Source organism: Cricetulus griseus, chromosome 3 (assembly GCF_003668045.3).
Source record: "Cricetulus griseus strain 17A/GY chromosome 3, alternate assembly CriGri-PICRH-1.0, whole genome shotgun sequence".
Lineage (NCBI taxonomy): Eukaryota > Metazoa > Chordata > Mammalia > Rodentia > Cricetidae > Cricetulus > Cricetulus griseus.
In genome coordinates, this window is record NC_048596.1 from 42,320,138 (window position 1) to 42,347,193 (window position 27,056).

General features: G+C 40.7%; 1 protein-coding gene across 1 annotated transcript in view; it reads right to left on the reverse strand.

Moving 5' to 3' along the window:
* Positions 1–27,056, reverse strand: part of Trpm6 (transient receptor potential cation channel subfamily M member 6) — a 158,146-nt gene that overhangs the window by 32,519 nt on the left and 98,571 nt on the right. Inside the window, exons 25-27 of the mRNA XM_027406549.2 lie at positions 24,310–24,442; positions 7,075–8,222; positions 6,150–6,259 (exon numbers count right to left, since the gene is read on the reverse strand). Coding sequence (XP_027262350.1) covers positions 6,150–6,259; positions 7,075–8,222; positions 24,310–24,442 — 1,391 coding nt within the window. The remainder of the gene's footprint in view (positions 1–6,149; positions 6,260–7,074; positions 8,223–24,309; positions 24,443–27,056) is intronic.

Consider the following 27,056-nt stretch of genomic DNA (forward strand, 5'->3'; position numbering starts at 1 on the left):
CATCTGTGTGCATTCTCTTTGTGGTCATGATTAAGAACCAGCATATGGTGTGGGACCTGAATAAGCATCAGAATCACTTAGGGCTCAGGACCAGTCACTGCCTTGCACCCTCAGGATTTCTATTCAAAATGTCCAGGGGAAAGATGAGATTCAGATATCTAAGGTGGTCCCAGGGGAAGCTCATGATGCTGATTTGAGATCATATTTCAAAAACTACTAATATAAAGAAGGGAAACAATTTCAGTTGAAAGTACTTGCATTGCAATTCTGCCCCATCAGAACATGTGCGAACTTAGAAAATAGTTTACTATTCCCATTCTTCATTGTCTCCAAAGTATACCATGACAGTCTTACCTCTTTCCCAGGGAGAGACACAGGCAAATTGGTAAATTACAAAGCCATACATAAATGAAAATTTGAGTACTTGAGCTCAGGTGGAATTCCTAGTTGAACTGAGACCATTTGAAATATTCTAAAATAAATCTCCTAAAATGTTTATCCCATGGTATTCCAACAGGCATTTTCTGAGATAGTAGCCTTCCTTATCAAGCTAACTGTCTCCCCTAATGGATGATTTTACATAATTGTCTCTATCATGTCTCTTTGCTTCTGCTTCTTTTCTAACTTAATTTGGAGTCATGTTTCCATATGAATACTATATTTACATCATTTCCAACTTCCAACTCCTCTCATGCCTCCACCTCCTCTCAAACTCATGACTTCTTTAATTATTGTTACATATATATGCATACATATACACATATTTATACATACAACATGCTGAGTCCACGTAGTGTTGCTTGTGTATATATCTGTTAAGGGTTGACCAGTTGAATTATGTATTGAGGGCTTGTCCCTAGAGAATACTGATTGTCCCTCTCCCCAGAGTCATTATTTGCCTGAACCTCTCCATCTAGGTGTCAGTCCTAGTAAGATATGCTCCATCCACACTGGCCTAACAACTGATGTCATTGTGTAGGTCTTGTTTAGACAACAATATTTTTGAGATTTCATGAATGCAATATATAGAGGACACTATCTCACAGAAGACATCTTGGTCCTCTGGTTCTTACAACCTTTCTGCCCCCTCTTCCAAAATATTCCCTGAACCTTACGTGTTGGGGTTGTGTTGTTGATGATATCTATAGTCTGGGGCTGGGCAACCCATGGTTAGTTGTTCTCTGCATTTTTTCCAGTTATGGGTTTCTATAATGGTTTCAGTCTACTTCAGAAAACACAGAGAGAGAGAGAGAGAGAGAGAGAGAGAGAGAGAGAGAGAGAGAAAGGAAAAAACTTCTTTGCTGAGGAATGAGAAATAATGTATTTCAAGTTCTAAAAGATTGAAGATGTCAGCATAGAACTATCTGCGCCAGCAAAACTATCTGCCATAGTTGGAGAAAGAAAAACTTTCCAAGATAAAAAACATAGTAAAAGGATTCATGGCCACCAAACCAGCCCTATGAAGATACCTGGAAGCCATACTCCAGGCTGAAGACAGGAATAGGCATCCAAGAGAGAACAGAAAAAGAACAAGGTAAAATTTCTAAAACACAAAATAAGGCTAACAACACAAATAGCAAAATAGCAACAATAACAATAAAATTACATCAATTAACCTTTCAATAATAAATATAAATATCAGTGGCTTCAACTCCCATTCACCTATAGTTAGTAGAATGGATTAAAAAACAAAATCCATCTTTCTGTTTTCTACAAGGAACACAGTTTACCTTCAAAATAGGTACCATCTTAAAGTTGAAAGATGAAGATGAAAAGAAGTATTATACAGGGAAGTGATGGTGCATGCCTTTAATCCCAGAACTCAGGAGGCAGAAACAAGTGGATCTCTGTGAGTTCCAGGCCAGCCTGGGCCACAGAAGTTCAAGGACAGGCTGCAAAGCTACACAAAGAAACCCTGTCTCAAAAAAAGAAAAAAGAAAAAAGAAAGAAGTATTCCAAGCAAATGAGATCAGGAAGAAAGCAGCTGTTACTATCCTACTATCTAAAAAAATCAAAATCAAACTAAAACTAATCAGAAGAGAAATTGTAGTCAAGCGATCAATTAACTAATAAGATATTGTGATCTTAAACAAACATGCCATAAACACTGGTGAGCTCAATTTCATAAAAAGCATAGTACTGGATGTAAAAATGCAAATAAACTCTAGCTCAATTATAGTGGGTAATTTCAGTACCCTACTTTATTTAGTGATTAGGTCATTTGGAAAATAAAATAAAATAAAGGGAGAAACATCAGAGTTAAACGACAATGAACATCAAATAGACTTAACAGATATTTATAGAATATTCTACCCAAAGACCAAAGAATATACACTCTACTCAGCATCCCATGGAATCATCTCTAAAATAGACCACATGAGATACAAAACAAATCGAAACAAATTAAGAAAATTGAAATAACTCTATTCATTCTTTCTGACCACCAATGCAATAAAGATTAAAATCAACACCAAATGAATCCCCAGTAATTACACAAACTCATGAAGATTAAACAACACATTAGTGAATGATGAATGGGTCCAAGAAGAAATGAAAAAGAAATTAAAAGATTCCTGGTACTAAATGAAAATGAAAACAAAACACAAGAAAAACATCTGGGACACAGTAAAAGCTGTCCTAACAGGAAAATTTATAGCTCTAAGCACTTACATTAGGAAAATTTTAAACACACAAATAAATGACTTAGTGACACAACCTAAGAATTTGGAAAGAGAAAGAACAAACTAAACACAGTGGATGGGAAGAAATAATAAAAATCAGAGCAAAAATTAATGAAAAAGAAACAAATAAAATAATACAAAGAATCCATGAATCTAAGAGCTGGTTCTTTGAGAAAGTAAACAGGATAGACAGGCTCCTGACCCAACTAACCAAAAGGAGGAGAGGACCCAAATTAACAGAAGCGAAAATGATGGGGAAATATTACAACAGACACAAAGAAATTCAGAACATTATAAAAGAATACTCTATTAAGTAAAAAATAGAAACACAGACAAATTTCTAGATTCATGCAAACCACTTAAACCAGCAACTTAAACAGACCCATAACAAATAAAGATATTAAAACAGTAATAAAAAGCCTTCAACTGCTTCTTACTATTGTAATAAAGAGAGCTGAGTGTTTTTTCAGTTTATTCAGAAAAAGAGATCTGTGTAAATGAAAACGAAAATAAAACACATGAAGACCATGAAATGTGAATTCTTGCAAAATTAGGTAAGAGTCATTCTGACAATATATTTAAAAGATTCACTGGACTAACATGAAAACGCCAGAGTTTGTATTCATGAATGCCTGCATTCAAAAACAAATGATAAAATATTTACATGTATGAAATTGTCAGTGAATAAATGAAAATATTCTTTCTAAATACTGGGAATTCCCAAATCATTAGCCAAGTTTTTTAACTTAAACTAGAAAGAGAAAATCAAGTCAAATCCAAAGTAAATTGAACAAAGGAAACAGAATTGAATTCCAGGAAAAAAAAATCAATAAAATTGAGTTGTTTTGTTTTGTTTTTTCAAAAAAAAAAAACTTAACAAAACAGATTAAAAAAAAAACCTATATTCAGGCTGGTCATAAAACAAAGAAAGATAGTATAAATTTCAAATTTCAGAATGAAAGAGACAGTGTCACAGAGACTATTAGAATGAGGCAGGTGGCACACACCTGTCATCGCTCAGGGACACTGAGTCACATGACAGGAGCATGAGTTTCTAGCCAGCCAGGACTAAATAGTGATTCCCTGTCTCACGACAGAGCTGGAGGAGGGGGCAGGAGAAGGGGGCTATCATATACAACACTACGCCAAATAATAAGATCCACAGACCCTTGGCCCAACTAACCAAAAGAAAGGAAAAAGATGACCCAGATTACCAGGAGCAGAGATGAACAGGAAACATAAACAAAAATGGGTAAAGTCTTTAAATGCAGAAATGATCAAAGCCAACTTAAGAATCTGACAATCTAAATAGCCCTGTGACTATAACAGACACTTAATATGTAGTTAAAAACTTTCCCACACGGATGGTTTTATTGGATAATTCAACTGAATATGTAAAGTTGAAAGATTAACAACTTTTTACAAACTCACACAGAAAACTGAAGACATATACCCAATGTAGCCAATGATCATGGGATAATTCTGATATCCAAACCAAAGCTATGACAATAAAGGAACTAAAGACAATGCCCCAGGAACACAGATGCAAAAGACTAACAAAATAAATATCAAATGTAAACATGCATAGGTGGGCAAGTGGCATTTATCCCAGTAATGCTGGTTTAATGTCCAAAATATTAACTCTGATATTATAAAATCAATTAGCAGGGTAAAGAAGAAAACCATCTAAACTGGTGTGCAACAATATTGGCAAATATCATATTTATTGATGAAAGACAAAGTATTTCCACCAGGAGCAACAAAAGTAAAAACAAAGGCCGTGGGTTCTGCCTCTATTATAGTTCAAGAGACAAAAATGGGAAGATGCCTGCTTTCATCTCCTTTATTTAACACAGTACTAAGTGTTCCAGTCAGTGTAATCAGGCAAAAAAAAAGCTAATAAAATATATCCAGTTCAAAAATGAGGAATTGAAACTATACCATCAATATCATCACTAACCAAAAACATTACCAAAAAGCTTTCGAAAGCAAAATGAGTTTGGCAAAATTATGAAATATAAGATCAAGACTTTACACACATACACACATGTACAAACATGCACACAGAGGGAGATTAAAGTAACTACAATTACAATAAATTTTAAAACTTTGATATGTGTTTTCAATACTTAACTACCCATGTAATGAGAAACACTCAAGATCGGAATGCTAAAAAACACAAAGAATTTCCAAGAAAGGGTTAAAAAAAGACCTACTAGCTAGACATACATCACTTCCAATGGATCAGACACCTAGTTGTGGATAAGATGTCAATTTTCCCACAACTGGCATGCAGATTCAGAGCAGTTCTATTCCAAATCCCAGAAGGCTTTGGTGTAAAAGCTGAAATCTGAGACTAAATTTATATATAAATGCAAAGAACATAAAATAGCCAAATCATTTCTTGAAAAACGAAGGATTTCTTTTATGTATGATTTCACAACTTATAAAGTTTCGGCAGTTGAGATAGATTTAGTATTGGCATGGAGATAGACAGAAGTAGAGCCACACACACACTGTGGGTCTATATAGTCAATTAGCTTTTGACAACTGTTAAGGTAATTCAATAGAAAAAAAAAAAGTCACTCTTTTACCAAAAAAATTATAGAATTTTTCGATATTCATGTGAGAGAAAAAAATCCAATCCTTTTGTATCCCCATATACAAAATTTACCTTAAAATGGGCTCTAGAGCCAATGTAGAAACTAAAAGTATAGAAATCCTATCAGAAAACAAGTCTTAGTGATACCTTGGGTTTGGGGAATGGGGAGAAGCAAACCTTTCGCTACAAAAGGAAAAGTCAAATATTTGATCAACATTCTAAAGCTAAATGTACTTGGGACACTAGTGATGACTTGGAAGGGGTAACTTGCCAGTGGGAAAGGGGGTTTACGGAAACACCCAACCAAAGACTAGAACACACAGCCAGAGTTTACAATTTCATAGGAAGCAAACAAATCAAATTTCTGCATTCTGTAAAAGACCCAGACAGGTGAGTCCAGATACACGCATGGAAGGTCTCCCAAGAGCTTGAGGAGACACTCACTACCCTCACTGCGGTGCACACTACAGGGCCACCAGTGTGCCCAAGACAAGACTGAGCACATGCAGACAGACGTGAAAGCAGGAAAGTGATAAACTCACAAGCCATAGGTGGGCACAGAAAGCCATGTGCTGATTTACACACCACGGGATGCTGGCATTCCTCACCCTTTCCCAAGCACTTGCCAAAGAGAAATTAAAACAAATGTTCGTGGAAGGACTTGTACACAAGTGCTCACTCAGGATCTCTTGTACTAGCCCAAACAGGAAACAATGTGAAGGGCTTTCAGCTTGTGAACAGGTAAACAAGTCAAAATGTGTGCCTTCACTCCTGGTACAATGTTACTATGTGTCCAAGGGGATCCAAGGGGAGATGCCACTGACTCAGTTGCTCAAACCCTAAAGTACAATGGGAAGAGTACTTACTGGCACCTGGAAGCCCTGGGTCTTCCGCTTTTTCTTTGACAGGTTCCTGTTCTTTGTTAGGAGTTTTGCTTTGATCCATGTTGATCCAGTCTCCGAGGATCTTGAATGGCCTGGAAGGGAAATGGCGAGCATATGAATGCTGAAGGCAGTATATGGAGACAGTTTTGCATTAAAGTGGGGGCTGGGATAACAAGAAGAATGTTATTAGATAATCACAGACATCTTCAGAAGAGTAGCAATGCAAATGACCACACTTTTTAAAATGTTTGCCCCTCACCCAGCCATAAACAGATGTTTCTATCACATCTCACCCCTCAAGATTCAGGAATCATGCAGGAAAAAAGGGGGAGGTGGAAAGGAGGACTGCAATAGACAGAGATGATAGGTGACTCCAAGGAAACAGCACTTTCCAGACAAAGCAGGGTTAATGCACATATGAACCCACAGGGTCTGTGATAGCATGCACAAGAATTGCACAAGTTCATGAGAGAGAAAAAAATGCCAATAAGAAGGGGAAGTGGACACTAAGTTTCACCCCTAACCAAGGAGCTATTGCAACTGATTGCTACTGAGAGTTGGGGAAGAATCTCTTTTCCCCATTGGAGTGAGACTAGCTAACAACCAAACCCCAGGCAGGGCGAGTCCCCCCATCAGGAACAATTGGCCACCACAAACAACTCCTGTTTTGTTTCAGGTTTGGTTTGGATCTGGGTTTTTTTTGTTGTTGTTGTTTTGTTGTTTTTTTGTTTTTTGTTTTGTTTTTAGAGAGAGAGAATATGAAATTGTGGGGGTAGGGGGAGATCTGGGAGGAGTTGGGAGATGAAAGAGAATATGACCAAAATATGTTGCATGAAAAGTTTTAAAAATAAGAAATCATGGGTGGAGAAAAATATATATACGCAAATTTAAAGCATTTGTTCCTTACCATTGTTCTTCCAGATCTTCCTCAGTTTCTCCTCCTTGTGGAATCTAAAGCTATGACTCCTAACGAGAGGTCTGTCTTTGCAGAGAGGATTGATCCAAAAAGATCTTCTTGGCTGGGTCCATGATCCTGCCAGCACTGAGCGTTCACTACTACACGGGGCCAGTCTTCTTGAGTTATCCAGTCTGGACCTGCTTCCAATCCGCAGCGGGCATCCTCTACCTGGAATGGAGTCACTGTTGCAAGTGGAGGGCAAACAGGTTTTCCACTTTTTTTTAAAACTAAACACATCAGTTTCATCACTTTCCGAAAAGGCCCAGTTCACATAGCCACCATCAGCTTGCATGCTGATGGCTCCAGAAGGGAGAGAGGTCATTGACACGGGAGCAGGTATGCCACTAATCGTGAGTGGATCTTCTGCCTTGTCATGTTTGTCTGACATCTGTGTGACTGCCTCATGTTGTTCCTGGTGTTCTGCTACCAATGCCTGGTGGGAGGCAGCAGGGGTTGGCACAGGCAGGTGGATGGTGATATCATGTTGGCATACATGTTCCAGTGCCAGGCCATCTATATCAGGCTCCTCAGATGATCTGAAAAGAGGTGGAGGTTTTTCAAAAGAGAAAGGAGGTTGCATTTCAGAAGATGGTACCAGGAGAAACTGACCATACTTCGAGCATGCTTGCCTGACATGAGACATCCCAGAAGCAACTGTCCTTGATTCCATTTCTTGTTCCTCCTGGTCTTCTCTTACATGTGAGGCCTCTCTCTTACCGTGTGTAATCTCTAAGAGGGCACCTGTCTGCACTCTTGGGGGAAGCTGGCTCCTAGCAAGACTCCGCAGCAAAGAAGGGGGCATGCTATAATACTGAACTTTCTGCTTTCCACAGCTCTCCATGCTGCTTAGAACATTTGCACAGATGACGTTGGTCCAGCTGTGGGGAAGCTTTCTACAAGCAGAATGCTTTCTATTGGCCAGAAGAACCTCATCTTCTTGCAATGTGTCAACAGCTGAAAGGACCTTTAAGGTGTCCACAGTCAGGGCGGAGAGATCTTGGAGGTGTCCCACCTGACTGTCTAAGGATAGCAGGGAATCCTTTATGAAAGACACTTTTTCATTCATTTCTTTCAGTTGGAAGAACATCTCTGAAACCCTAATGGTGCAGAAAGGAAGAAAACCAATAACCATGTTAGTCTGTTGGAATTGTTTCTGCTGTCTTAGTTTGTCTTTTCCATCCATAAATGAAAGCTAAATTTTATCTTCTTCCCAAAGCTAAGCCTGCCTCCTATGTTCTTCTCTCTCAAACACAGTATACATTCTAATCCCAGATGATCTTGATTTCCCCAGTCTTCCCACTACAACTCCAGGGAGGAATACTGAAAATCTATATTCCCAGCCTTCGTATCTTTCTAACATCTCAGGACCAACTTTCCAGCTGCCTGCAGGTCACCACTGCCGATTATCTGATGGATCAGCCCATTGTTATTCACAAATGTATTCTCTTTTGCATGACCAACATTGGAAAATCTTCTATTGGACAATCCTAGTGGGAGAAGATCCTGAGACAAAACCAAAATGATTGCGACAGAAAACTCCTCCAAAATAATGTGACAGACTTTTATGATCCCCATGGAAGGCCTCACTCTCCCTGGGGAGTGGGAGGGGGGTCGTAGGGGACATGGGAGGGAGAGGGAACTGGGATTGATATGTAGAATAAGATTGTTTCTAATTTAAATATTTTTAAAAATTAGGAAAAAAAAGAAAACACCTCCAACCCCATAGTTCAAATATACTTCTCACACTCCAAATAAAGTCCATTTTAGGAGATCTATATTCATAAAAGACATACGGCAAATATTTTTAATTATTTTAAATACATGAACTCAAATTATGATAGTTAGTCACTGATTTATGTAAAAACATGGCACATTCTTCAGTAGACTCATTTGAGAGTAAACTGCAAATAAATTGAACTGAGATAACATTTCCCTTCACAGAAAGGGAAGAGAAGAATAAAATCTTATTTGCTAAATGATTATCTGTACATATCACTGTAAACATCTCCAGTGGGGATGTTTTGTTTCAAAAAAAAAAAAAAAAAAACATATGTTGACATCTTAACCCAAGACCCTTATTTGGTTCTTTACGCAAGTAATCAAGTTAAAATTATGTCATTTGCTAAACCTTAGTTGAAGACAAGCAGCATAAATTTGAAAAGTCCTTTTGAGTCCATATACTGTTATGTGTGTACATGCTTTCAGAGGCTGACCATTCAGTCTTGTGTGCTCTTCCCTGGGGAAGACTCTTTCTCCTGCTGTCAGCCTTCCTTAGTTGCCTGTAGCTCTTTATCTCAGGTTGAGGCCTCCTGGGCTTTCCCTTTCCATATTACCATGTCTATTAAAGAAAAAGAGGGCACAAGTTTGAAAGAGAGGATGGGGCAAGGTACATGAGAGGAGGTGGAGGGAGGAAAAGGAATGGGGAAATTATGTAATTGCATTATCTCAAAACCAACATATATAGATTAGATATATCCCCAAAAGGTTCAAAAAGGAAGAAGAAAATGGAAAATCTCAGCACAGACAAACACAGAAAGAAGAAGATGTGAAGACATGTTAAGAGAAGATGGCATTGGCTCCAGAACTGTGCAAGAAAGAATCAAGAACTACTACCACTCACAAGCAACCAGAAGCTAGTAGGGCAAGGAAGGACTCTTTCCTAGGGACATAAGAGAGTGTGTGGTCCTGTGACATCTTGATTTTGAACACCTAGCTTCCAGACACATGACACAGTCAATTGTTTGCTGATATGAAACGCTGAGTCTGGGCTACTCTCCCTACAGTAATGCTAAGAAAGTAATGCAGTTACCTAAGCATAGAGAGATGTGGTGATTAATTTTAATCATCTGCTTGATGTGTAATTCAGAAATACCTGCACAGAGAGTTTCACTGAGGGATTATCTAGATCAGGTTGTCCTGTGGACACATCTGTTGGGGATAATCTTGATTATGTTATTAGAGGTGGGAAGAGTCACCCAGTATAGAGGGCATCTTTCCCTACTCAGGGATCCTGGAGTAAGAGTGGAGAGAGCAAACTAAGCACCAGCCTGCATGCACTTAGTCTCTGCTCTCTGCTCTCGACTATGGATATGACTACTTCAAGGTCCTTCTGCCCTGCCATCACTTGACTGCCCGATAGAATAGTGAACCAAATCATCCCATTCTTCCTTAAATTGCTCTTGTCTAGAACAACAGCAAGAAAAGAAATTACAAAAGGCATCAGGTTTCATTACTTAACATAAAAGCATAATACAAAACTTCAGAAACAAAAACATATCGACTCTTGGGCTGGAAAGATGACTTAGCAATTAAGAGCACTGGCTGCTGTTCTAGAGGACCTGGATTCAATTCCCAGCACTCACATGGCAGCTCACAGTCGTTAACTCCAATTCCAGGGGATCTGACACCCTCACATGCAAGCAAAATACCAATGCACACAAAATAAAAACAAGTAAATCATTTAAAAAATATTGTCTCTCCTCTCTTATGATGGCTAAAGTTATGTTTTAAGTTTAAATTACTGTGCTTAAGAGATCTATAAAACAAAAATGCCTATAACCTGCAAGTTTTGCCCAAAGACAGATAACTTCCTTGAATGCTGGTGGGGACTATGGTTCACATAAGATAACAAGCCAGATGTTTTCACTTCTGTAAACAAGCTTGGTTGCCCCAACTGTTCAGGATGTGCTTGCTTACATGCTTACATGTAGGCAGAAGTTATATAGGCACAAAGTACACCAGGATGTATGCTTGTCCTTGATTGGATGGTGGGTAATATGTAGCCTAGTGGGTTTTGCTTTTATAAGCCTCTGACTAATGTAATTCTGTGTCATACTCTGGGAATCTCTGGTATGAACTTTGCCAGTGTCCATTGTTCTGGCCAGTATTTAATAAATACTTCAAATTTGGCTCAAAAATTGTGGTAGTAGTCTTATTCTCACCTGGTGGGATTAACATCTTCCGGATGCCCCCAGGGAGATTAGACCACCCACCCAAATTCCAAAGTTGGACTTCTTCACTCCAGGATTGCAAGGTTGAAGGGCGGCCTCGTGAGGGGCATTGAAGCATTCCATGGCTCTGAGGCATGCTTTTGGTTTCACAGACTGTCAGAGTGAACTGCTGTGCTGAGAAAAGCAAGCATCTAAAGAGGCCTTCCCTGCTAAGTCATAAATTTTCTATGACATCTGGTTCTGTTGGGATCCCAATCAGGAATGTAGAAGACTTCAAGAAAAACCAATACCCTGCTATCCAGGGCAAAAGGCAAGACATCATACCATCTGCCTAGTTCTAATTGTTTGGATACTGGGAGCCAAAATGGAAATCAGTCAGATGCAGTTAAATGTAGTTTTGTCTACCAGTTTTGTGTATGTGGATGGTTTCTAGTGTGTCTTTAAGTTTTGTTGCAAATGTAGGAACCCAGACAGAAATGGGTCAGGCTCAGTTGAATGTGTGAGTGATGGTTGCACCACATGTTTTGTTTCTGAATGGTCTCCTTTGAGTGCATAGGCTTTCTCTGTTCTGTGTTTATTGGTTTTGTTTCTGTTGTTTCTGCCACTGCTGCTGGCCACCAGCTACCACTACCACACTTGCCATGGTTGCTTTGATGGCTAGTTTCAGAATGTCTTATCTCTGAGCTTTTGTTCCCTGGATTTGGTCTAGCATGTGCCACCGCACCCAATGAAATCAAGTATACTTAATAGATGGCACTCAAATCTTTTCAGAGATCTCCTGAATATGGCAACTTAAATATTTGATGGAAAAAGCTTCCTGAGATAGACAAATATACCAGATCCTAGAAGCAACCCTAAGTTCTCCAATGAAAACCAAAACAAACTGTGCATAGACCCGGATTGTGGTGACGTTAACCACTAGGGAAAACTTCCTCGTGCCTCACCAGCTGCCAGTGCCCTGCACAAACTGTGAACACTGTTGGATTGACTGTCCTACCTAAGTCAAGGTAGGACAATTTTTCCAAGTTCCTCATCCACAGGAAATTCTCTCAGACCTTCTGAGTCTGGCAGGCAAAGGCCTGTGCTATCCTGTGCAGCGGCTGAAGATGTAATGCTGTCCTGTGTAACAGCCAAAGATCTACAATCTCTGCCCAGCAATGAAGTCATGGAGACCATAGGAGCCTCCCAGGTAGCTGGTGCATCTCCGTCATTTTAGTCACTGCAAAGGCCATTTGGTTTATACTTCCTGCTATAATTTATCCTTCTCAGATCTTCGATGGTGTTGATGGCTAACAGTAGCTTTGTCAGTCTGGCAGCAGCAGACAACCAGCTCCTTCCCCAAGACTGCAAGCTACCTTCTTAGTTCATTTCATATGTAACACTCAAGCCTTCATTTTTCTAGAGCTCCTAGATCTCCTGCTGAGAAAGGCAGACAGGTTTGCCTTGCTAATAGGTTTCATATTCAAAGAATAAAAAGGTTTCAGGTATAACTTTTTACTATTCCTTATTTTTAATAAAAAGAAAAAACTTGTTTGGCAATGACTGCTCTCAGTAACTAACCATTTGTGCCTTGTGGTAAATGATTAGTTGGAAATAAAAAGGGTTTAAGATGTGTAAATGCAAGTTATAAAAGTCTAAGGACGTTATTTAAGGTATGTGAAAAATGAAAAATGTTTCAGATTTCTTTCCCTCTATGCTATTGTTAGGCAAAGGTTTCAAAGGTTCAAAGTTTTAACGTTGATCAATGGAGTTATGATAAGATGGTAAAGTACTGACTACATCATAATCACAAGCTCAAGAATTTAAATTTCCCGTGGTTGTCTTCTAAGTACAGACTTAAAGGTCCTTCTCATGGGGTTGAAAACATCTCTGTCCAGCCTATACATCCAGCCCTCTGGAAAGAGAAAATGATACTCATGGTTTTTAGTTCAAAGCCATAGCTTTTGCTGTGACTCAAAGGGATGAGGCTACTCCAGCTGTTTTACAGACACCTGTTAAAATGTTGCAACGCAGATTTCAGTGCAGATTACAAATAATGACAATGTTAATATATCTAAAACTTTTATCTCTGTTGTAAACAAAAAAAAAGGGAGTCATAAGACTTGGATCCATGACTCACAAAGTCTTAGGGCTCCTCCCCTCCCCCGACTGCCAGGACCGTGAAACTGGAAGTTCCAAATATAAGATTCCCTTTAAGTTTCTTAACTTTAACTTCTACCCTCAATCTATATCTGTCCCAGCAGATTTCCACTTGGCTAAGAGACATCATCCAGGAATTAGCTGAGAACTACAAACTGCTCCAAAAGTGATCTACAATAAGGAAAACCCTGGACTTGCTAAAAGCTGATGTGAACCAGTCCAACCAATGTGATTGTTCCCTGTGTCTTAAGCTGGTCAGTTAACCATATGCTTCCGATGAAGACCCCCTTTGCTCTAATCCCCTCTTGGCCTTTGACTGGCATTCCAGCCTTTCTGGACCCTGACAACAATGTGCTAATTTCAACAGGAAGTAGTTACAGAAGAAAGTACATCACCCACTATCCTCAAACAAAGGCTGGAATATTAGGTTCAAAGGAAACTTCCTGCAAAGGGGGACAAAATGGCTACCTATTGTGCCTGTTGTCATCCCAGGAGTCATGCTGGCCTCCAGGCTCATTATCAAAAAGGTACCTTTTAAAACTAAATAGATCCAGATCCATCAATAGATTCATTAGCTGAAATAGTTCTTCAATGTGATTGGGCATTCAACCTGTTCTGTGAAGAACAGGTTGTATGGCTTTAAGGAAAGAAAAAACTGTTTCTATGAAAACCACTTAGGAATCATTAGAGATAATCTGACTGTACTCAAAAAATAAACAAAAAAAAAAACAAAAACAAAACAAAAACCAACAACAAAGGACAAAAGACATGATTGGCTCCCATTCTCACTTTCAGGCTCCTCCTAGATAGTAATACTGATGCCAGCTTAACAGATCATCCTAGTAGGAGCTTGGAAGATGGTAGTGCTAAAAGCAATGTAAGCTATGGAGGTCCAGCTCAGGAAGTTTCAGAAGGTAGCAACATTAGCAACTTAAGTTTTGCAAAGAATGGGGCTGTCTTTTGTCCTTGTCTTAAAAATCTGCTGGAGGCTAAATTGAAGTTTTGTATAAATTTTCTTGGCAGATGTATCAAGAAAACCTAAAATTTATTGTTTGGTTATTAGTAAGCCACTTTTATGAGGGCTTTCAAAGGGCAAATGGGGCAAAAAGAAAAAATACAAAATGTAAAGTTTGAGGAGAAAAAAGGCATCAGGAAATCTAGTGTTGGAGCCCAGGTTTGTTCTGAGAGATGACAGGCTTGATACAGTAAGAAATAAAGGGGGTGATATCCTCAAGAAAAAACCCACCCAGCCAAGCTTCCAACATGTAGAAAGGAATGTTTGTGAAACAGGAAAACATCAACAAATCAAAAGCTTATGCAAATATAATCCAAGGAGGAAGAGGTTCCATCCCAAGCAGGCAAAAGTACTTGGCAGCATAGGTCACAAAGAATATATGAGTAAAGGGGTTGTAGACTCTTCTTCCACAATTAAGTAAAGCTGCTGAGGCCATCGGTGGTGCATGCCTTTATTCCCAGCACTCGGGAGGCAGAAGCAGGTGGATCTCTGTGGGTTCAAGGCCAGCCTGGTCTACAGAGCGAGTGCCAGGATAGGCTCCAAATCTACACAGAGAAACCCTGTCTCTAAAAAACAAAAAACAAAAAAAGAGAAAAGAATAGAAAAAGAAAAGGAAAAAGAAAGAAAAATAAAAAAGAGTGTGGACTTTGGTAGCCCATTCCACATAGAGGCCAAGACACACGGGGGTGGGCCCAGGCCCTATCCCAAAGGATACAATAGACTTTGATGACACCCTGTGGAAGGCCTCACCATCCAGGGGGAGCAGAAAGACTATGTGATAGGTAGGGTTTTAGTTGGGAAGGGGTGGTAGGGGGGGACAGGAGGGAGAAGGGAACTGGGATTGTCATGTAAAACAATCTTGTTTCTAATTTAAATAAAAAATCTGAAAAAAAAAGATAGAAAGAAAGAAAGAAAGAAAGAAAGAAAGAAAGAAAGAAAGAAAGAAAAAGAAAAGCTGCTGAGGCCAGGCATGTGCAGGGGAGTCCTGGCATGGAGGCCCAGAGAGGTCATTGCATGAAACCATGAAAGTAAAGCCTGGATTGTATTGGAGACTCCAAGACACTGGAGATGCCAGAGCTATAGGATATCTGTCAAGGAAAGCTGTGGACAGGGAACAGATCAAGCCGAAGAGAGAAAAGTATGCTGTAGTCAGCAAAACTGGAAGAACCATCTAAGCTCTGCTATCAGACATGGAATTACAGCATTTGGAGTTTTCCTTTTGAATCCTGATGTTGCTTTGGCCCAGTATTTCCTCACTATGCCCCCTTTCCTCCCTTTTGGAAGGGTAATGTATCTTCTGAGCCATTGTACGTTACAAGTATATAATTTGCTTTTGACTTTATAGGGGGGTACAGTTAAGAGATTACCTGAGTGTAAGAAGAAATTTTGCACTTTTAAGCTGTGTTGAAACTGTGAAAGACTATGGGGACTTTGGAAGAATTCATTTTGCAGTATAATATTGCTGCAAGCCTGTGGGGGCCAGAGAGGACAACTTAAAAATGGCTTCCATAGGCTCATATATTTGAATACTTGGTTCCTAGTTGGTGGAACTGTTTGGGAAGGATTAGGAGGTGTGATATTGTTGAAGAAGGTTTCAAAAGCCCATGTCATTTATTTTCTTATCTGTGTGTGTGTGTGTGTGTGTGTGTGTCTGTCTGTCTGTCTGTCTCTCTCTCTCTCTCTCTCTCTCTATATATATATATATATATATATATATATATATATATATTTCTCTCTCTCTGCCCCCTACTGGTGAATAAGGATTCAAGCTCTTGGCTACTGCTCTAGCATAATGCTTGGTTGCCTTCTACCATGCTCCCTGCCATTATGAACATGATCTTACCGTTTAAAACTATAAGACCCCAATAAACTTTTCTATTAATAAAAGTTGGGAAATTAGTATTCTAAAATTTATATCCCTTAATAAACCAAAATACATTTGTAAATCATTAAGGAGTAAATGAAATGAGGGGGTAATTCCCCAAATACAAAAGGTAAGAGAAAATGGTAAAATAAGGAAGCTCATTTGGCAATAAGAGACAAAAGTGAGATGATAATGATTTCCTCTATATTGTAACATTTTTAAAATTATTTACAACATATAAGGAAGCTGTAATTTCATTATGTTAAAATGACAAATGTTCCTTACAAGAGAAGATAGAATTATATACAATCATTAAAAGTGATAATTACATTGTTGATAGTTACTTTCTTTGGCTATTTCTGCTGGTAGGGACAAAGCTGTGGATGTCTTATGTTCTGTCTTACATGTTTTTAAAAAGTTGGCATATAGTTTTCTAAGTAAAGAAATAAAAACTAAGATATTAAATAAAGAATAATTCAGGGGGAGCTGGAGAGATGACTCAGTGCTTAAGAGCACTGACTGCTCTTCCAGAGGGGACCCATGTTTAGTCACCACACCCACACAGCTCACAACCGCCTGTAACTCCAGTTCCAGGGAATCTGACACTCTCTCTTCTGGCCTCTGCAGGCATACTTACACATGCACATGAAGGCAAAATAAATACTTTTAAAAAAATATTTCTGCAACCAGAGAGACGAATCAACAGTTAAAGAGAATAGACTGCTCTTGCAGAGGACCCAGGTTCAGTTCCCAGCACCCAAATGATAGCTTACAACTGTCTGTAACTCCAGTTCCAGGTGATTCAACACCCTCTCTCTTGAACTCCTTGGACACCATGCACACATGAGTGATACATTAATACATGCAGACACGGCATTTATGTACATAAGATGAAAATCTGTGATAATGAGATGAAACTGAAAACCAACAAGAGAGGAAACCCAAGCAGTGATTTCATAGTTGTATGGTCATCTGCAGTCTTGAAAAACAGTCCCATTCTACCTTGGGGCTGGGAGAAGGAGGAGCACTCCACAGAGAAAGGGCACTCAGTTGTAGCAAGCATTACTCAAACCAGTGCTCAATTTCCTGCCTCTAACACACACCTAAAAGCACAGGACACATGCAACCTCCCACCCCTTCTTTCTGAGAGCATTATAGATAGGAGCTTAATGAATAAAGCAGGTGGGTTTTTTTTCTATTTTCATTGTATTCTATAGGAGCAGAACCCTTTCTGGCTAATTTTGTATAAAATCCAACTTCTGTAACTCACCAGTGGCTTAAAACACATTTGCTGACCTGAAATCTAAAACGTTCGAACCGGCAAGGATGGTGTAGGAAAGAGCACAAAGTATATGTATATTTCCTTCCAAATATGCTTAATTGGAACATCTCCATCCAGTGCCCTGTTTCATCTAATTCAAAAACAGTACAGTCTGAGCAGCCGTAATGGAGACTCATTAAGTTCCATTAGCTGCAGACACACCGAATGGATACAATAGGATCCAGCTACTATTCACGGCAACAGGTGGCACGCCACAATAGAACCCTGTTAGACAAATAACCTGGTCACCTGAAATGGGCCCTCTTGCTTTTTACGGGAACTCATTTTCTAAAACACGCTGTCCTGTGAAGCATATTTTAATTATATTCCTAGACCACTGGCTGCATTAATTCAATTGTAGCTTTTCAGTCATTCTGACACATAAAACAAATTCTTGCTATTGTGGTTTCCTCTGTGCAAGGTCTGAGTGGAGGAAAGATGGGCCCAGTGACTGTTTTACCAGTGGGGCCATTAGCCAAGATGCTTCAAAATGAGATAATAAGAAACACAATGATAACCGCCTGAAAGTCCTGTCATGGAGTGCTCGCTATGAGCAAAGCATTCCATGGAGGTTCTGCTCTCACTGTCTTCTTTTCACCACATCACAACTCTGTAAGGTGGGCATGACTACCATTCCCATCACAGCAAAAGGGTTAGGTCATGTATCCAATGTCACGTGGCTGAGCATCAAGCCAGCCAGTCGACATCTGACCCACCATCACAGCCAGCCAGCTCCCTCCGAGAATCATCTGGAATCAAAGCACATTTTTCTGGGGAATCCTACATGAAGGACAAGCCCCTGGAGATGCTCACAGATGTTGCTCAATAAAGCCGCAGCCAGACGTGAATTCACTGAAGTTAAAGCTACACAGTGCAAATAGGGTGCACACGGTGCTGAAGCTTCCACAAATCGTAGAAACCATGGCATTTCCCAGACACAGTACTGAATGTGCTGAAAGGGACAAGGTACCACAGGCATCCTTCTCCACAGACGGGAGAAAAAGGACATCTGGCAAACACTGAGATGACAGCACCAGCAAATATTCCTGCTCTGAACTTAAAGGCCTTAGCGCTTTCCCTCTGTTCATGCCCCAAAGTCATTTCATTCTAAAAGGTAGATGGTTAATCCTTCCTTTGGAGGTAGGCAAACATGCAATGACTTCTAAAATCTCCTTATCTCTTAAAACCATTGCTCACTTATTCCCATAGCACCCCTCATTGTGAGCTCCTCCAAAACAGCCCCAACAAGGATGGCAATATAGAAAAATCATTGCCATGGGGGCTCATTCTAGGAAGAAAATGTATGATCATTGGAAGAAATTCTATTAGACATTCGGAGACAAGTTCAAAACCCCATATTTCTCAGTAGCCACACAGTCACTTAACATCTATCCTCCCCTCAAGTCTAAGAGAAAAGTGTCACATCAGGGTCAGAGTGCTGAACATATTATGGCCATCATCACCAAAGTACTTGTTTCTAAATCTCTTAGGTTCTTGGGTTCTCAAGTTCAAGAGAAAGATGGTACATGAGGGTTAGAGGACTGAAGGTCTTAGGACCATCACCACTGAAGTACTTGCTATAATCCCTGGTACCCAGGTTCACACTCAGTATTGCCTTGACTTTTAATTACTACCCCCTGTGAACACCATGTGCACTGCCTGGGCCTTGCCTTTCCAGTCTTCTCTGTAAGTCCCTCTTCTGCCTGCTTGACAGATGTTAGCACTACAACTCTCTGGCACTAGCTGCCTGCTTTCTACTTTGCTTCTCTGTCATAGTCTCTGCTGGAATTGGCAGCAGACTCCCATAGACCCTCTCCTGCTCCAGTTACAAGTTGCCCAGGGCTTCAGGTTCATTCATTCCAAGCCTGGTGGCTGTATCATATGTATCCCATGGTCAAGAAATATGAGCCCTGCTGCTTCTCCACATCGTTGGACACACTTTCCCTAATGACTTCACCTGTGTGGGCCAACACCTTTGTACACACTGTCTCCTAATGGCACCATCTTTCCCTGACGACTCCACCTGTGTGGATATGAGGCTCCATCGTGCCCTTTGGCTCCATCCAATCCATACTATACTTCATGAATTGTCCCTTTGTTCCATCACACTGTCACAGCCTTGGCTACACACCTTCTCTCACCTGGAATTCCTGGTCCCCAACTGACCTCTCAAATTCACATACTAATTATCAGGCTGACACGCCTTCCCATATCACAGAGTGTCTGGATTCCTTTCTTAGCACAGATAGAATTAGGGGCTCTCACTGACCCTGCCTTCATTCATCATCTCAGTGGGAACTTCTCTGACCTTATTTTATCTCCCTCCAGGACTTAAAGGGGGATTTGTGTTTGTGGTGATCAGTGTTGATCATCAGTTTGACAGGACTCAGAATCACCTGGAAACATATCTCTGGGTTTACCTTTGAGAATGTTTCCAGAGAGTTCTAACTACAGAAGAACCATTATGAATGTTGGTGGCACCATCCCATGGGCAGAGGTCCCAGACTGAAGTGAAAAGGAGAAACCAAGTTGAACACCAGCATTCATCTCTCTCTGCTTCCTGGCTGTGGATTCCATGAGCTGCCTCACTTTCCTGCTGTTATGCTTGCTCTTCTGTGAAGTACTATAGCCTCAAACTTTGAGCAAAAATAAGTCCTTCATCTCTTAAAATGCTTCTTGTCACTGCAATGAAAACTAAAAAATACAGTATTTCAAAAGAAATTTTACTCCTAATATTTGTGATTTATTTTTTCAACTAAGTGGCACTGTATCTTTCTACCCATCCATGCATGGCTTATTCCTGTTACCAGGGTGATCCACACAGCTCTAAGAAATTGGCCTATATCTTACACCTGTCAGAATGGCTAAAATCAAAACCACCAATGACAGTTTCTGCTGGAGAGGATGTGGAGAAAGGGGAATGCTCCTCCATTGCTGGTGGGAGTGCAAACTAGTACAGCCACTTTGGAAATCAGTATGACCATTCCTCAGGCAAATGGAACTCAGTCTACCTCAAGATCCAGCAATTCCACTCTTAGGCATATACCCAAAGGATGCACATTCACAAACAAGGACATCTATTCAACTATGTTCATAGCAGCATTATTTGTAATAGCCAGAACCTACAAGGAAACTAGATGCCCCTCAACCGAAGAATGAATTTTTTAAAATGTGGTACATTTATACAATGGAGTACTACTCAGCAGAAAAAAAAAATGAAATCTTGAAATTCGCAGGCAAATGGATGGAACTAGAAGAAACCATCCTGAGTGAGGTAACCCAGTCACAGAAAGACAAACATGGTATGTACTCAGTCATATATGGATATTAGACATAGAGTAAAGGATTAACAGCCTACCAGGCTACAATGCACACCTCCAGAGAAGCTATGAAACAAGGAAGACCCTAAGAGAGACACAAATGGTCCCCAGAGAAGGGGAAAGGGGACAAGATCTCCTGAGCTAATTGGGAGCATGGGAGGAGGGGAGAGGGAGTTAGAGAAAGAGGGGGAGAGAAGAGGAGGGAAAGGAGGACATGAGGGAGCAAGAAGATTGAGTAAGAGGAAGAATAGAGGAGAGCAAGAAAAGAGATACCTTAATAGAGGGAACTATTATAGGTTCAAAGAGAAATCTGGCACTAGGAATATGTCCAGAGATCTACAAGGATAACCCCAACGAAGAATCTAAGCAATAGTGGAGAGGCTACCTTTAATGCCCTTCTCCAATAATGAGATTAATGACTAGCATAAATGCCATCCTAGAGCCTGCATCCAGTAGCTGATAGAAACAGAAGCAGAGTTCCACAGCTAAGCACTGAGCCAAAAACCTAGAATCCAGGTGTAGAGAGGGAGAAGTGATGAACAAAGGGGTCAAGACCATGATGTGGAAATCTACAGAAACAGCTGACCTGAACATGTTGGAGCTCACAGACCCCAATCAGATAGCTGGGGAGCTAACATAGAAAAGAACCAGGCTGATAGGGAATGTACTGTGTGTGTTCATCTTATTGATTATTGAATAAAGTACTTGTTTGGCCAATGAAACAGCAAGTTAGACAGGACTACGTAGAGTAAAGGATTAACAGCCTACCAGGCTACAATACACACCTCCAGAGAAGCTATGAAACAAGGAAGACCCTAAGAGAGACACAAATGGTCCCCAGAGAAGGGGAAAGGGGACAAGATCTCCTGAGCTAATTGGGAGCATGGGAGGAGGGGAGAGGGAGTTAGAGAGGAGTTAGAGAGGAGTCAAAGAGGATTCTGGGAAATGTAGTAGAGAAGTGGTGATCCAGGCAGGAAGTGACAAAGCAAGGAGACTCATATTTAAAGAAGGAGAAACAGGAAGTGTCCCCTTTTTCCCCTCCGCTATTCCGCTAGTGGCGCAATGTGATCCACAGGCAATAAGGCATCCAATAAGATAAGTCTTATAAAATATATAGATTTATGATAATTGAGACTGAGCTAACAGATGAGAATCTTAGTCATTGTCCAAGCAGCCTTGTACCTAATACAAGTCTCTCTGTGCATTAATTGGGGCCCTAACTCGGGCGGGCAGCTGGCATAAAGCGCACACATGGCGATGGGCCTCCGCGGCTTATGGCGGGAAGATTTATCATAACACCAGGCTCCGTGAACATGGGTGTCAGCTAGGAGGCCTGGGCAGTCTATGGGGCCTCTGGCAGTGGAGCAAGGATATATCCCGAGAGCATGAACAGACTTCAGGAGCCCATTCCCCATGGAGGGATACACTCTCAGCCTAGATACACATGGAAGGGCGTAGGCCCTGCCCCAAATGACTTGACAGATTTTGATTGATTCCCTCATGAAAGGCCTCACCCTCCCTGGGGAGTGGATGGGAGATGGGATGGGGGGGTTCAGTGGCGAGCATGGAGGACGGGAGGGAAAGGGAACTGGGATTAATATGTAAAGTAAGATTGTTTCTAAGTTAAATAAAATTTACTGGTCTTTGCTGTTGAAAAAAAGAAAGAAAGAAATGGGCCAATGTTCACAACTATGTCACAAAGAAGACGACTAATGTTCAAAGCAGTTCAATACGTTTCTCCAAGAGCCTAGAGTTATAGGAGTATGAGCAGAGCTGTGTCCTGGCTTTGCCAGCTGCTAAGAAGAGCAGATACACCACATAAAGCCCAAAGCCTAGCAGGACCACAGTATTGCATAAGCATAGCAATCAAGAGAGCAAATGGAGGAGAAGGGGAGTTCAAATGGCAATGGTCTGAAGAGATAGTTGAGGTAAATTACAACTTCATGGGTCCACAATTACCATTTGATAGTCAACATTTTCTCAATATTAAATTTGACCTGGTGTTCAACCAGCTACACAAACACATATATAAATATATTATAAATAGAAAAGTACAGGATTACATACATAAGACATGCCTACTATAAGCCGTTTAGAAAGTTCCTAGCATAAGTCTATTTTAAGTGAAGTTGTGTTTAAGAAGTCACATCTATCTCTGTGATTTGGGGGCATCAGAAAAAAACACATATAATTAGATTAAACATTCTATAGTCAGTCTCATGTTTATTCAAAAGTGAAGGGATATATTTAACTTCTGTCAATTTGCTTCTACTTGCAAGAACAATTTCATTTCTAAAAGTCCATAAAATCATGTGCACACTTCCACACTTTAACACAATGCCATACATATGCAATTATTATAGTAATATATCCACTAGGCTTCCTAATACATTCCCTTTCTCTAACACATCTGTCCTCATTGCTCAAACCTACCCTACCCCCTTCCAGAATCTTCAGGAACCATAAGCCATCTTGAGCCAGTGTGCTCACTGAAGTTCCCCCACAGGCTTGTCCACTGCCCATATTCTATTCTGGCCTCTTATGGTAAAACCCAGGCAACTCATATCCAGAACCATGAAAATTTATTTTGTCATTTCCATATATAACAAAGGCAGATCACCGTGTCTCCACCCCCATCTATCTTTCCCTTCAGTCAACCTGCTCACCTAGGCTGTCCTGGTTGCTAATTCGACCTCTCCTGTTCTCTCTCTTTGGCAGTGAAGTTGTCTCCAGCCACAACACCAGCAAATGGTGACCAGAGCCTGCTACAGAAGTCCACCCCTCAATCAGCCATTGCCCTCCCTCTGCTGGGTTCTGCAGCCACTGCTAGACCAGCACAGGACCTGCAGGGACTGTGGGTGTCACTTCGCTGAGTATATCACTCCACCACATGGCCCTCCTTGAGACCTCTTCTCTTCAAACTCCTGACAGCAACCTTCCTGGACGAAGCTATGTGATGTAGAACAATGCAAACCACAGGCTGCAAGTTCTCTCTTCTCTGTGTTTCCTTTATCCTTAAACTATTTCATTTTCTTCACAGATTTTTATTTTATTGTTTTTTTTTTCTAAGACAGGGTTCTCACTCTGTAGCCCTGGCTCTCCTGGAACTCATCATGTAGACCCATCTGGCCTCATACTCACAGAGATATGCCTGCCTCTGCCTACCCAAGTGCTGGGATTAAAGGCGTGTGCCATGATGTCCATCTCTTCAAAGCTTTTATTACTAACCGACACTAATGTGTGTGTTTCTTGGTCTGCTTCCTTGATTATCTTGTGTTTCCTGCTCCTTTGTTTCCCTTAACTCCTCCACATGCAAACAATGGAATGAAAGTCCATCAGACAGGGACTCTTGTCTCCTGTCTCCACTGACCCCTTGGAAATGGAAGACTGTCCAGACCACAGTAATGTCCAATAAATAGATACAGATTCCATAAATCATATTGCAACACATGCTTCAAGTTGTACAGAGCTTAGACCTCTGGGGTTTGAAAGGGAGCCTTTCTATTCTTTTAGAAATTCTAGAACGATCATGTTGTTTGGTAGCAGTTTTGGAAATAAAAAGAAATATACTTCACCTTTCTGATGTCACTCGGATTTGTTCCTCAAAACTACAGTTCAGACCTTTCGTCTTCTCATGGAAATATTTTTCCACACACTGCTCCTCAAAGTCATGAAGCTTTTTCAGGTCCTCCTCAGTGAGGTAGAGCTCTGTGGAAATAAGCGTGACACATAGAAAGGACCATTCTTGGAGACTCAGTAGGGAGTGTGCCATTTCCTGATGTGGATTGTGTCCCCCATGGGTCATGTGCGGGAATCTTGGCCCACTGGTAATGCTGAGATGGTGGGACCTTGAGTGATTCCTAGATGGTGGAGACCACCTCAGGAATGGATTAATGGGCTGGTCACATAAAGCTAGATGCTCCTAGTTCTTCTACTTCCTTGCCTCACATCTCTTCAGGCAATGTTCTCCATTCCCCTTCTTGCTTCTTTCCCGACCTCATCTCCCCCTTTCCTACCTCATACACTTGCACTACAGTAGCCCTTCCACCATATTGTAATGTGACCAGAAGGCCCTCACCAGAGGCCGACCAGAAGGAGACTACAATCTTGGAATGTCGGCCTCCAAATACAGTAGATCCTTGAATGAAGGAGATACAGGCACTGATGGGCTTGCTGTCACAAAATCTGCATGTAGAATTTGGTTTCCCAACAATCTACACTGGCCAGACACGATAACAATAACATAGGTGATCAAGATGTCTTTACATGATAAATGTATTCATTGTATATGGTAAAATTATGAGAAGTCACTTTTGAACTTTTCAAAATTAAGAAAGGGGGTGGAGTAATAGTATAGTCTATAACAATCCTAGCCATGCAGGCATGAGGACCTGCATTTCATTTTCAGACCCCACATAAAATGACGTGGTGTGGCGGTGCTTTCTTTCAGTCCCAGCACTGGGGAAGCAGATGAGCTGCTCACACAGTGATGAGCATTACACAGTGTCTTAAGCAGATGAACTCTAGATCATTCAGGGGGCAGCAGAAGGTGACTATGAAGTGTCACATTACTACTACAATTAATATAATACAATTGCAATTTAATACTGTGTCTTTGTATTTGTTTACACTTCACTACAAGTGGTACTGCTGGTGTTCTATGATCATGATTTTTCGGCATTTTATGGGACAAAATGGTAAAATACATTATTGTCTATGCATGCATTCTATGTACTCATACTGTGGTGATATGTGATAACTTACGGTTTATTAAAGCTTGCCGGAGGATACAGAAAGCAAAGCTAGCCACAAGCCATAGAGGTCAGGCAATGGTGATACACATTTTTAATCCCAGCAGCCACACTAGCAAAACCATGGAGGTCAGGCAGTAGTGGCACATGCCTTTAATCCCAGGACTCAGGAGACAGGCAGATGGATCTCTTTGAGTTCCACCCTGACCTACACAAGAATGAAGAGTAACAGAGCTCACGCCTTTGGTCCCAGCACTTGGGATCACACAATTTCAATTACTGCACTAGGAAGATGAAAACAGGAGTAATATAGCTGAGCAGAGAAAGGAATGTAAGGCAGGAGGAGACAGGAACTCAGAGCTTTTGCCTCTGAGGATTTGTGATAGCATTGTCTCTGAGGATTTGTGGAGACAGGACAGCCCTTTCAGCCTGAGGGAGAGGTCAGACCTAGTGGCTGACTGCTTTGCTTCTCTGATCCTCAACTTAAATCTAGAACCCAATACCTAACTCTGGGTCTTTTGTTTTTCATGTTACAACATACCTTTTTCTATATGTATTTGTGTGTCTGTGTGTTCATAGGGAAGGCAAACATATGAAACACACATGTGTGCACATGCATATAGAGGTCAGAGGTCAACCTTCTGGTTGTGTTTCTGAAGTCAAGGTCTCTCACTAACCTGGGACATACCAATCTGTCTGGGCTGAATAGCAAGAGAGTCCCAGGGATGCCCCTTGTCAGACTGAGCAGGGCAGGACTTCTGAAGAGAGCTACTGACCACGGTCAGTCAGCACAGCACACCTTCCCTGAAGTAATTAATTCATTCATTAAAGGGTACCTCACCCAGTGGCACTGAGACCAACTCTGTCCTTCATGCAACCTCAGCATTCCTGTTCATACACTGCCTTGGCTCTCAGTGAGTGAAATCAGAAATCACCTTTAAATGTGTTCCTAATACTTGGGAAATATCAAGAGGATGTGATGTCACTAAGAGGATAACATTGGAAAGTTCTTTCATGACTTCACTTAAGTCAGAAGAAAATCAAATGTTACATTTCTCCATAATTTATTAATAATGCAAAAATTTCTTTATTTTCCAATCTAATGAGCAATAAGACATTAGTTTCAAATTGAAGATGTGTTTAGCTATAAAATAAATAAATAAATAAATAAATGTGCCCACAACTGAAGCACAAAGTATTTTGTGATTTGTATGGTGTGGAAGAATCTTTTAGACATTAAATGAAATGATCGTTTCCCACAGTCCCCATCTCTGATGTCCTATAAGCATGAAGCTTTTCAGGCCCAGGCATACAACAGCAGCCACTCCCTAACCCCACGACTCCCACACACCTGCCAACCCCCGCCCCAAACTTGGAGAATGCAGTTCCTGAGATTATCCACCAGGTGGCACTGCGGGCCCATGTGTGCTCCGCTCGATCTTTAAACTTTTTAAAGGGGAGGAAAGAGGCCAGGAGAAAACTTTTGAGTCAGGCATTCTCAAGCAGTGCCCAGACCTACACACAATCAACACACCTATACACATGACGTATAAATGAATAAGTGATTTAGA